At 37.4% G+C, this 13,630-nt stretch overlaps 1 protein-coding gene across 1 annotated transcript in view; it reads right to left on the bottom strand.

The window, feature by feature from the left end:
• MROH9 (maestro heat-like repeat family member 9) overlaps nucleotides 1-13,630 on the bottom strand; it is a 257,235-nt gene that overhangs the window by 63,933 nt on the left and 179,672 nt on the right. The window contains exon 9 of the mRNA XM_006872660.1: nucleotides 10,823-10,977. Within this exon, the coding sequence (XP_006872722.1) occupies nucleotides 10,823-10,977 (155 nt within the window). The remainder of the gene's footprint in view (nucleotides 1-10,822; nucleotides 10,978-13,630) is intronic.

Below are 13,630 nucleotides of genomic sequence, written 5' to 3'. Positions count from 1 at the left end.
ATATTGTTGTTGTTGTTAAGTGACATCGAGTTGGGTCCGACCCATAGCGACCCTGTACAGGGTTTCCGAGGGTGTAAATCCTTATGGGAGTAGAAAGCCTCATCTTTCTCCCGCGGAGCGGCTAGTAGTTTCGAACCGCTGACCTTAAGGTTCGCAGCCCAATTCGTAACCACTATGCTACCAGAGCTCCATATATATATATATATGGAAAATTAATCATCAAAGTTTTCTTGTTGTTTAGTGCCGTCCAATTGGTTCTGACTCTTAGCAACCCCATATAGCATTTCCAAAAAGTGGCTGGTGGATTTGAGTTGCTGACCTTTTAGTTAGTAGTTCAATGCTTATCTTACAGAGCCACATTCTACTTAACAAATGATTTGGAAAGGACAGTCATTTGTATTGATAATTGCTGATGACTGAAATGCAAAGGTTGGAAAGATTGGAAACAAAGAGGAAAGATCAGTAGTTGGAAAATATGACCTTGGTGATAGAAATGTGGCTGAAAATTCCATGGTAGAATTTTGCAAGATCAGTGATTTAATCTTCGTAAATACATTTTTTTAAGCAACATGAAAGAAAACGATACACATAGAACTCACCAGAATACACAGAAATCAAACTGACTCCATTTATAGGAAAAGACGGTGGAAAAGCTTTATATCATCAGCTAAAACATGGCCAGAGGCAGACTGTGGCATACATATTTTCAAGTTCAGGCTGAAGTTGAAGAAAATTAAAACAAGTCCACTACAGCCAAAATATGACTTTGAGCACATCCCGCCTGAATTTATAGGTCATCTCAAGAACTGATTTGATACATGAGACCAGAATAGCTGTGGGATGACATTAACAGCATCATACAGGAAAGAAACAAAGGTCATTAAGAAGACAAATGAATGTCAGAAGAAAATCTGAAACTTGTTCTCCAGAGTAGAGATGTTAAAGCAAATGGAAAACATGAGGAGGTAAAAAAGCTGAATAGAAAATTTCAAATAGCCACTGGAGAAGACAAAGTCAAGTATTACAATGAAATGTGCAAAGACCTAGAGTTAAGGGGAAAAACATGATCAGAATTTCTCAAGCTGAAAGAACTAAGGACAAATGTCAAGCCTCAACTTTCAATATTGAAGGATTTTATGGGTAAATATCGAATGATGTAAAAAGCATGAAAAGAAAATGGAAGGAATACTCAGAACCCCTGTTCAAAAAAGTAAAAAGGTCAATGTTCAACCATTTCAAAAGGTAGCATATGATCAAGAGCTAGCGGTACTGAAGGAAGAAGTCCAAGGTGTACTGAAGGCATTGGCAGAGAGCAAGGCTCCAGGAATTGATGGAATACAATCTGAAATATTTCAACAAATGGAGACAGCACTGGAGGCACTCACTCATCTATGCCAAGAAATTTGGGGAAAGATTATTTGGCCAACTGATTAAACATCCATATTTGTGTCCATTCTAGAGAAAATTGAGTCAATGGCATGTGAAAACCATCAAACAGTATCATTAATATCACAGGCAAGTAAAATTTTGCTAGATATAATTCAAAAACTGCTGCAACAGTACATTGATGGTTCAAGCCAGATTGATTCAGATGTGGAGTGAGGGATATCATTGCTGAAGGCAGATGGATTTTGGCTGAAAGCAGAGAATACCAGAAAGACATTTGCCTGTGTTTTATTGACTATGCAAAAGCTTTAGACTCTGTGGACTATAATAATGGATAACATTTCAAAGGATGGGTATTCAGGAATTCTTAATTGTGATCATGAGGAACCTATACATAGACCAAGAGCCAGTGATTTGAAAGAACAAGAGGACAGTGAATGGTATAAAATAAGGAAAGGTGTGCACCAGTACTGTGTTCTTTCACCACAGCTATTCAATCTGTATGCTGAGCAAATAGTCCAAGAAGCTGGATTATATGAAGAAGAATATAAGGATTGGAGGAAGACTCATTAACAACTTTGCTTGCTCAAAGTGAAGAGGACTTAAAATACTTAACTGATGAAGATCACAGCCTTCAGTATGGGTTACACCTCAGTGTAAATAAAACAAAAATCCTCACCACTGGACCAATAAATAACATCATGATAAATTGAGAGAAGATTGAAGTTGTCAAAGACTTCGTTTTGCTTTGATTCACTATCAACACTCATGGAAGCAACAGTTAAATCAATTGACATATTGCACTAGGCAAATCTGCTGCACAAGACTGCTTTAAAGTGGTCAAGATCAAAGATGTCGGTTTGAGGACTAAGGTGTGCCTAACCCAACCCAGGGTATTTCCATACCCTCATATGAATGTTGAAGTTGGACAATGAGTAAGGAAGAGTGCAACAGAATTGATGCATTTGAATTATGGTGTTGGAGAAGAATATTGAAAGTTTCATGACCTGTCCAAAGAACAAACAAATTAGTGTTGGAAATACAGCTAGAATTCCTTAGATGCCAGGCTGGCACCACTTCATCTCTCATACTTCAGACATATTATCAGGAGGGACCAATTCCTGGAGAAGGACATCATACTTTGTAATGTGGAGGGTCCCCGAAAAAGAGGAAGACCTGTAGTGAAAAAGATTGGCACAGTGGCAGCTGCAATGGGCTCAAATGTAACAATGATTGTAAGGTTGGCGCAGAAATGGGCAGTGTTTCATTCTGTTGTGTATAGAAACGCTATGAGCTGGAACCGACTCATGCACCTCACAACAACAGGAAAGTATTCTAGTCCTTCCCAAATCATTTGTTGACTTTTAATAATTGGTAGTGTGATTGGTTTTGATGTAGTTATCAGTAGCTCATTGATGCCCTTATTGAGCTGTGATTTGACGTAAAGTGTCAAAAATTATTTGATTAAGCTGACAGTTGTTAGGTGACTTGTAGCCTAGAGTAGAGACTCTCTTAACATCACAGATGTCGTTCATGATGCTAAATCTGCTCTCAACTTCAGCTAAACTAAGGAGTCTAGTTTCTGCTAGTCTGACTTTTTCATGTATAAGCTATAGTATGAACTAATAAATAATTTTAATAGTAAGTTATTATAAACTAATTAAGATCAGTTTCCAAAAAATATTTATTAGAATGTCATATTTAAATAGGTAGATCTATTCAGGCCATGGAAGAGGTGGCAAAAGTAGGACCAAACTGGATTCCCCATCCTGTTTCTTAAGTTTTAAATCAATTTTCTTTTCCTCATTGTTTTCATCTATAGAGTATGGAGAATGATGCTAGCGTTCTACAGTGAATTAGGATATATTTAAATCAATTTCTGCCTTAGAGCAAAAAGTCTATGCCTATTAGGTCTAATTTTTATTAATAGCATTAATTTGCTAATGCTCATGATTAGCGCAAATTGGTAGGTTTTCATAAACTCCTCATACTAGATGGGTATGAAATGCTACAGATATGGTAAAAAGTCTACAGAGAAAGAGACATGGACCTCTGTCATCCTTCAGGTTCAAACCTTCCCCCATAATATGTGTCAGTCAGTTTGACCTCTATGTGTCTTGCAAGTGACTTAGCATGCTCTTGGAGCCCACACAGCACCTGCTGGTGCCCTTGTTGTTGTTAATTGCCTGCGAGTCAGTTTTGACTCATAGCGACCCTGTATAGGGTTTCTGAGGAGTGACTGATGAGCTTGAACTGCTGATTTTGCAGTTCAAATAGACTTTGCAGTCCCAATGAGCACAAGAAGGTTCAGTTATTCTCATTGAGAACTAAGCATCTTAAAGGCTGTAGGACACAGAAGGATGATTCCAGTATACCACTGTTTGGCAGCTGCAAGTATATCTTTGAGAGGGCAGTTGGGCAACATTTGTGCGCTAACTGGGTGGCCACTAGTGCATCATCTTTTCCATTAAATCCTGGGTCTGTTGTGGCTAGTAGTTCACAGAGGGTTGGGGACTGGAAGACAGGAGGTGTAGTGAGCTGGCTAACTAATTGTTGAATTCTCTGGGAATAGTGGTGAGTGGTGATAAGTTATAGACCCAGGGACAGCCTGTTGTAGTGCTTTAGTCACCGTTTAAGATTATTATTGTTGCTGTTCATCTTAAAAACAGCTAGAGCTTTGGAGTTTATTACATAAGCTTTAGTCAGTCAGTTGGAGCAAGCTCACAGAGATCTGTGCCTGGCATTTACCTTTAAATTACTGAATTGTGAAAAGATACAAGAGTTCCAGGAGAGGAGTTTCTGGTGGCCAGGGTGGCAGTTGGATCAGGGCAGCAGTTTTTCACAAACCAGTAAATGAACATTTTAATATCTTAACAATCAGTAGAACAGTACTAGTGTTTCTACATATTAATAATCTCTTTTTCTCTTCAGTGAGTTCCAGCCTGCTCATATCTTATACCTGGTCAAAAACATTTGCCTCAGAAAATGTTTCCTAGTAACAAAATTGCTGAGAATTGAGAGAGACCATAATGACAATGAACTACACTGGCCACATTTTACAAATAATAAAACTGAGTTCAGAGAAGTGAGTCTCTTTGCAGAAAGTTACATATTTAATAAGTGACACTAATTTAAACTACAGCTTCTTGACCTCCAGTCCCCTAGTTCCTTCCCCTATACTCTCAGTCACCCTTTAAAATTATTCTTGTTGCTGTTCATCTTAAAAACAGCTACCCACCTCGATGCCTGATACCATGACAATCAAGGCTACATGAACTCAGTCCCTCTCTAGGTTCCTAATATGGAGAGGGGGGCTTTGAGGGAGCTGACTTCCCTCAACATGAATATACATGATTACATGAAAACTATCAACCACCGCTACTGCCTGCTTAAGGACATTCTTAAAACTTTAAACATCAAATCACATATGCTGTACCCACTTTCTTACCTGTTGTCCTTACCTTCTGACTGATTAGATTCTCTGTGTGTTTCTCTGGCTTAGCTCAAGTCCATATCCTGTCCTTTTCTACCTCAGTCCACACCTGTCTTTATATAAGACCTGTTGCTGACCTCAGCAGCTAAGTTCACCTATCTCTAATTGTGCCAATTTATACTGGATAAAATGCAAACATATTATTTGTACTCGATTCATTAATGTTATTTATATATTCATGCATCCATCCATCCATATTTATATTTATATATAAAATGCTAGATGGTAGGGTACTTTATTCAGTCCACTACTCACCTGTCACTACTTTTTTTGTACTGTGGTGGCATATGTGTTGCCGTGATGTTGGAAACGATGCCACCAGTATTTTAAATACTAGCAGGGTCACCCATGGTGAACAGGATTCAGCATGGATTTCAGACAAAGGCAGATTAGAAGAAAGGAGAAGCAGATGACTGCTGAAGGGTAAGCTTCTGAAAATCTAATCAATCCCAGTAGAACATTGTCTAATATATTGCCTGAAGATGAGCCTCCTCAGGCTACAAGGCACTCAAAATAAGACTAAGGAAATGTTACCTCCTCAGTGTACAGTTGACCTTAATGGCGTGGATGGAGCAAAGCATTTGGCATCTTCATTTGTTGATGGGATACAGAATGAGATGAAACAGCTGCAAACATCTATTCATAATTGAAATGTGGAATTTATGAAGTATGAATCTAGGAATCCATCAAAAATAAAGTGGAACACATCAGTGAACTGAAATGTACTAGTATTGGCTATTTTGAATCCCACAATCATGTGGTTTACTATGCTGGAATTCAGTAGTTGAGCAATGGTGTCTCGTTCATGGTCAAAAAAAACATCTCAAGATGTATCTTGAAGTACACTGCTATCTGTGATAGGATAATACCCACCCACCTATAAGGAAGACTAGTTAATATGACTATTATTCAAATTTAAGCATCAACTACTAAAGCCAATGATAATGAAATTAAAGAATTATACCAATTCTTCAGTCTGAAACTGATCAAACATGCAATTAAGATGCATTGATAGTTTATTGGATATCAAAATGTGAAAGCTGAAATTCAGGAGGAAGGATCACTAGTTGGAAAATATGACCTTGGTGATAGAAATTATGCTGGAAATCACATGATAGATTTTTGCAAGACCAGTGACTTGTTCATTGCAAATAATTTTTTTCAACAACATAAATGGCTACTATACATGTGGACCTCACTGAATGGAATATGTTGGAATCAAATTGACTTAATATGTGGGAAGAGACAATGGAGAAGCTCAGTAACAACCCAAAACAAAGCCAGGGGCTGACTGTGGAAAAGATCATCAATTGTTCATATGTAAGTTCATGCTGAAGCTGAAGAAAACTAAAACAAGTACACTAAAGTCAAGATATGGCATTGAATATATCCCACCTGAATTTAGAGACCATCTCAAGAACAGATTTGATATATTAGACACTAAAGATCAGAAACCAGAAGAGTTGTGGGAATACATCAGCAGCAGCATCCATGAAGGATACAAAAGGACATTAAAAAGATAGGATATAAAAGACCAAAGGGAATATCAGAGACACTGAAACTTGCCCTTGTACTTTGAGAAGCTAAACTAACTGGCAAAAATGATTACATAAAAGAGCTAAACAGAAAAGAGAAGCTAAACAGCTAGAGAAGACAACATTAAGTATTATAATGAAATGTGCAAAGACCTGGACTTAGAAAACCAGAAAGGAAGAGTAAGCTCACTATGTCTAAAGCTGAAAGAACTGAAGACAAAATTCAAATCTGAGTTTGTAGTAGTGAATGATTCTATGGACAAAATATTGAAAGGCTCAGGAAATATCAAAAGAAGATGGAAAGGCTACACAGAGTCACTTTACCAAAAAGAATTGATTGATGTTCAACCATGACAAGAACTGATGGTGTAGAAGGAAGAAGCTCAAGCTTCACAGAAAGCACTGGCAAAAAAATAAAATTAGGCTTCAATAATTGACAGGCTACAGATTGAAATGTTTTAACAAACTGATGCAGTGCTGGAGGTCCTCAATTGTCAATGCCCAGATATTTGGAAGACAGCTACAAGGCCTACTGATTGGAAGAGATCCTGATTTGTGCCCATTCCAAATAGAGGTGACCCAAAGGAATGTGGAAATTATTGAGCAATATCATTAATATCATATGCAAATAAAAATTTGCTCAAGATAATTCAGAAATGGTTACAGGAGTTATTGGCAAGGAGTTGCCAGAAATTGAAGCGGGATCCAGAAGTGGACATGGAACTAGGAGTATAATTAGTGATGTCAACTGGCTCTTGGCAGAAAGCAGAGAATACCAGAAAGATGTTTACTTGTGGTTTATTGATGCTACAAAGGCTGTCAACTGTGTGGAGCATGACAAACTATGGATAACATTGTGAAGAACAGATATTCCAGAACACTTAGTTGTGGTCAGGAGGAGCATGTTTATAGACCAAGAAGCAAGGAGATACTGAATCATGGCTTTAAATCGAGAAATGTGTGAGCCAGTTTTGTATCCTTTCACCACATTTATTCAACCTGTATGCTGAGCAAGTAATCCACGAAGCTGTATTATGTGAAGAAGTATATGGCATTAATATTGAAGGATGGTGCATCAAAAACCTGCAATGTACAGATGACACAACTTTGCTTGCTGGAAGTAAAGAAAACTTGAAATACTTATAATTGAAAATGAATACCTTTCTTTTCATTGTACAGCTTGTCAAAGTACAGTGATATGATTTGCTATGCTCTTAAAATGTACTTGTTAGATTACATTTTCCCATATGCTCACATCTAGAATGTTTTTTCTTGTTAAGCAATACTTGTGATCCTAGACCATGAATTTAAGATGAACAGTTAAGAAATAGCAGACTCCCAACTATATTTGAGAATTTACAATGTTCCATTGCCTTATTGGTGGGTGAAAATATATATGTTGGCCCTTAATTAGTGATAAAAATACTTTTATTAATTTTTTCCTAAAGAAAAATGGGTAAAGTCACCTATTAGAATAAAAACCCATTATCACTTTGTGGAGAGATTTGTTTCTATGTGATAGGTTGTTATTGTGTGTCATGGAGTTAATTTTGACGTTAAGCGACCAGCCTGAAAGGGTTTCATAAAGTAGAACATCCCCATAGGGTTTCCTACTAGGCTGTAATCTTATGGAAGTTAATCCGCAGGTCTTTTTCCTATGCATAGGTTGTTGTTATTAGATGCCATCTAGTTGGTATTGATTCATAGTGACCTTATGCACAACTGAATGAAACACTGCCTGGTCCTGTGCCAATCTTACAATCGTTACTACACTTGACCCCATTGCTGTTGTCACTGTGCCACAAATCTGGGGATGGGGGGTTCTTCCACTTATTCGCTGATCCTACACTTTACCAAGCAAGATTTCCTTCTCCATGGATTGCTCCCTCCTGATAATATGTCCAAAATATGAGACAAAAGTTTGGATCTGTTGGCTTCTAAGGAGCATTCTGGCTCCTCATCTACAAATAAAGATTTGTTTGTTCTTTGGGAAGTCCATGGCATTTTTAACATTCTCCTCCAACACTGCAACTCAAATGCATCAATTCTTCTATTGTCTTCTTTATTCATTGTCCAAATTACATACATATGAGGTTATTGAAGATACTATGGCTTGGGTCAGGTGCGCCTTAGTCCTCAAACTGACATCTTTGCCCTTCAGCACTTTACAGTGGTCTCATGCTACAGATTTGCCTAATGCGTTATTTGACTTCTTGGCTGCTGTGTTCAGGAGTGATGATGATTGAATGAGTAAATGAAGTGTGACAACTTCAATCTTTTCTCCATTTATATGGATATTGTTTATTAGTCCAGTGGTGAGGGTTTTTATTTTCTTTGCATTGAGGTGCAACTCATACTGAAGGCTGTGGTCTTTGATCTTTATCAGTAGTATTTTAAGTCCTCTTCACTTTCAGCAAATAAAGTTGTAGAATCTGCGTGTTACAGGTTGTTAATGAGACTTCCTCCAATCCTGATGCCACGTTCTCTTCATATAATCTAGTTTCTAGGATTATTTGCTCAGCGTACAGATTGAATAAGTATAGGGAAAAAATACAGCCCTACTTTCCTAATTTTAAATGATTCATTGTTCTATTGTTCGAACTACTGCCTCTTGGTCTATGTACAGGTTCCTCATGAACACAATTAAATGTTCCAGGATACTCATTCTTTGCAATGTTGTCCATAGTTTGTCATGATCCACATAATTGAAATCCTTTACATAATCAATAAAGCATAAGTACACATTTTTTCTGGTATTCTCTGCTTTCAGCCAAGATCCATCTGACTTCAGCAATAATATCCCTCACTCCATGTCCTCATGTGAATCCGATTTGAACTCCTGGAAGTTTTGTCAATGTACTGTTGCAACCACTTTTGAAATATCCTTAGCAAAATTTTACTTGCATGTGATATCAGTGACATTGTCCAATGATTTGCACATTCTTTTGGCTCACCTCTCTTTAGAATGGGCACAATTAGGAATATCTTCCTATCAGTTGGCCAGGGAGCTGTCTTCCAAATTTCTTGGCATACATGTGTGAGTGCCTCCACTGGTGCGTCCATTTGTTGAAAAGATTTCAATTTGTATCCCATCAATTCCCAGAGCCTTGTTCTTTGCTAATGCCTTCAGTGTACCTTGGATTTCTTCATTCAGTACCATTGGCTCTTGATCATATGCTGCCTCTTGAAATGCTTGAACATTAACCAATTCTTTTTGAAACAGTGACTCACCAGAAGTTGGATATCGAAAGTTATATGTTCCATTTCATTTTTGACAACTTCCAGTTTTCCAAGATTTGTAATCTGTACATTCCATATTCTGGTTATTAATGGATGTTTATAGCTTTTTCTGCATATTTCAAATTGTGTCCCATCAATAAATGAAGGCCCCCAAAGCTTTATTTCAGTCACACCATCATGGTCATCTCTACTTTGAGAAGGTAGCTCTTCCCTAGCCATGTTTTTTTTTTTTTTTAAGTGCCTTCCAATCTGAGGCACTAATCTTCTGGCACTTTATCTGACAATATTGTGGTGCTTGTTCTTCATTGTGGGTATTGTTTTCACTAAGTGTTGCATAACATGGGTTAAAAGAATGTAGCTTCTTGGAATGTTCTGCCCTGATAGTGTGTGTGAGAAAGAGCATCCTGACCTGAGCAGACTCGGGTCCACTGTGTTTATCAAGGATGTTTATATAACTAGGAAGACTTAGTTAGGAGTGTTTGAAATCAGAAAGTCTCTGTTGTTTCTCTGTGACCAGCCTTATGTAAGAATTTAAGCTGCTACCTATGTTTTTTCTAAATCTTGCAAAAATGCTTTTGAACTTTCTGCTTTGATAAAGTCTAAAAATATGAGGAAAGGGAAAAAGTCAGGAGGAGTTTTATACTTCAGAGAGCTTCTCTCCCCTAATCCTTTAACTATGTATTTTGAGTAGCATATTCTTCCACTCGGTGTTTTTGCAGGACAGTAAACACAACACTTCATCATATTTCAATATTCAGTATTCTAGTGCTATTTGACAGTGTGTCGCTGATACCTTATGAGTAATCTGGAAGCTCATCTGAAATTTGTCCACCATGATTGACCCTTCTGGTATTTAAAACACCAGTGGTGTAGCTTTCAGCGTCACAGCCACACGCAACCTACCACAATATGACAAACTGACAGATGAGTGGTAGTGTGGATAGGTAGCACAACAGAATTTAAAGCTTTATATAAATAATAATATAATGAAGATAAACATTTGCTGAGGACTGACTTAAGCTTTATATTCATCTTATAGAATGAAAGAGCAAATCTTCTTTTAAGAAAAGAGAAAGATCTAAACTTGAAAGATCAAGTTTTGGGCCTAGTTCTTTCTGACCCTGGAACTTTTATACAAACTCTGAAGACAAATGTAAGAGGATCTTACTTGTCTGCTGGGACTGGGTAATCCATAAGCTGAAAGATGATTTTCTTTGGTGAAGTGCGTGTCAACAATGTGATGACCCGCAACATAGCATGACTCATAACGTTGTTAGAATTGTCACACAATGTATTATAAATAGTATCTACAATCTTAGACACCTAGAAGAGAAATATCAGGTCAACAAAAATTTCCTGTTCCCTGGTCACCTCTTATCAAAGGCATTTCTTGGACATGTGAATTCAGTTTTTCTCAGAATTACCAAGGAAGCCATTAACACAAAAACAAGTATTGGTATTAATCACACTTATTTGTACAGCTGTGTATTATAAAATATTTGTTAGGATGAGAAATAAATGTGTCTATTTGTGGTTACTGTGAAAATACTCCATTTAAAAAAAGTCTTTTGGGAGGTTCTACACAAGTTATAAGGAGTTCTGGTAGTGTAATGGTTATGAGTCGGACTGCTAATCTCAAGGTCTGAAATTACCAGTGGTTCTGCAGGAGAAAGATGAGACTTTCTGTTCCCATAAAGAATTACAACCTCCGAAATCTTATACAAGGTCGTTATGAGTTGGAACTGACTCCATGGCACATAATCACCACCACCACGTGTAAGTTATAGTGTGGTGCTGTGGATCAGCATTAGATTTCGAACCACAATGTCTGCAGTTCAAAACCATCAGCTGCTCCCAGGAAACCCTATATAAGGTTGCTATGAGTCAGAACTGACTAGAGGATACTTAACAACAGCAACATATGTGTTATGGGGTCCTGGTGTGACACTCTAGGATAAGCATGTGACATCAAATTCAGTTTGAATCTCAAGTTCGGTGATTCAAATTCATCAGCCACTGCTCGGAAACAGGGTTGCTGAGTTGGAACTGACTTAACAGCACTTATCAATAACAACATACAAGTTGTATGATTATTAAAAAATATATGTCCCTAAAGAGGAAACTCAAAACAATGAAACAGAATAACAATGGAACCATATGTTGCAAGAAATTTTACTGAATATTAAAGAAGATTTGAATGTCCATGTTTAAGAGGTGAAGCATGTTTCAAAGAAATAGCCCAGAATCGTAAACACTGAGCAATAATTTTGCAAATTCTCTTCATAGGTGCCATGTTAGTTTTATTTATTTATTCATTCATTTATTTTTTATTCATTCTTTATTAAGATTAGCTTTAGCTAGAGCTGGAATTTGTCTCAAACCAAGAGTTGTGTTTACATAAAATTTAATCCACCCAGATCATCTCACTTCTTACTTTGAAAATATTCCTTAGAAATCATAAACTGGAAAATTGGTTGATATAAATTCATATTGCATTGCAGTTTTCATTATAAACACATTTTATCTGAGTATGCAAATCTGATCCAAACGTAAGCAAATAACTTTTGTGCTGGGGAGAGCAGGCTATTCATCTCACCACATAACTCAGTGAGCATATTCTACAAGGTGAGCATGAAATTGGAGACATTAAACCATTGCTAACTAAAGGGCTTAGAGTTTCTCTTCTTTCTCTTTTAAATGTAGCACATCTCTACAATGAACTAACAATGTCACTGGGTACTCAACTATAGAAATGATGATCTGCTTTAATCCCTGAGTAAAGAATTGTCATGTTGGATTTATTTAGAGGTTGAAACTGCTAACTATGAAGTTGGCAGTTCAAATCCACCAGCCACTCGTTGGAAGCCCTTTGTTGTTGCTAAATGCCTGCGAGTTTTGTTGTTGCTAAGTGCCTTCGAGTTGGTTCTGACTCATAGTGACTCTGTATAGGGTTTCCAAGGAGCAGCTGGTGGGTTTGAACTGCCAACCTTGTGGTTCAAAGGCCAGTGCTGATCCTACAGTGCCACATCACAAGTCCTGGAAACCCTATACAGGGTTGCTATGAGTCTGAACTGATTCAATGGCATTTAACAACAACAACAGTACATTCTTATACTATATGTTCAATTTAGGAAATTTGCAGGAATAATTTGAAACATACAAAAATCCACCATATTCAGTAGTTCAGTAGTTTGTGGGAGCATTAAGTCCAACATGCCAAACCTACTGTAATCATGTTGATTCCAACTCATAGTGACCCGATTTAGGGTATCCGAGATTGTAAATCTCAGTGGAAGCAGACAGCCTCATCTTTCTCCCTGAGTGGCTGTTAGTTTGAACCACTGACCTTGCAGTTAGCAGTTCAGTGCCTAACCCATAGCACAACCAAGACTAGCATTGGTGGGGCCAACATTAATCAACTCCATTTAAGTTTTGTTGTATTTTTTCCCTCTGGGTTTAATGATTTCACTGTAGTTGAGGCTAGTTCTGCACACCTAATTTTAAGTTTAAGGAAATTTGGTGGCACAATGATTAAGCACTTGGCTGCTAACTGAAAGTTTAAGCCCACCAACAACTGTGCAGAAGGGAGATCTGGCAGTCTGCTTCTGTAAATATTACCGTCAAGGAAACCCTATGTGGCAATTCTACTATCATACAAGGTTGCTACAAGACAGAATCAACTCAATTATACATAGCAAAAATTGTCAGTTTGGTTTCTTTTTCTCTACAGGACTTGGTATGGCTTTGTCCAGCTTCCTCTTTACATTTATTTCCCACTATTTCACTTAGAATGCTCTTCTCAAGAGCAAGACAGGGAGTTCTGTATGAAGACTTACTTCCCTCTTCCTTCCTCTGAAGATGAGGAAGATCTTGTGACTCTTTTTTTGTTTTTAATGTTTTATTGTGAATTATATGATAGTTTACATGAGAGAACTTTAGTTTTACATTCATTCCATCGTATATCATTTCATTGCCA

This window comes from Chrysochloris asiatica, unplaced genomic scaffold (genome assembly GCF_000296735.1).
Source record: "Chrysochloris asiatica unplaced genomic scaffold, ChrAsi1.0 scaffold00207, whole genome shotgun sequence".
Taxonomy (NCBI): Eukaryota; Metazoa; Chordata; class Mammalia; order Afrosoricida; family Chrysochloridae; genus Chrysochloris; species Chrysochloris asiatica.
This window is presented reverse-complemented; position numbering and strand designations above follow the sequence as displayed.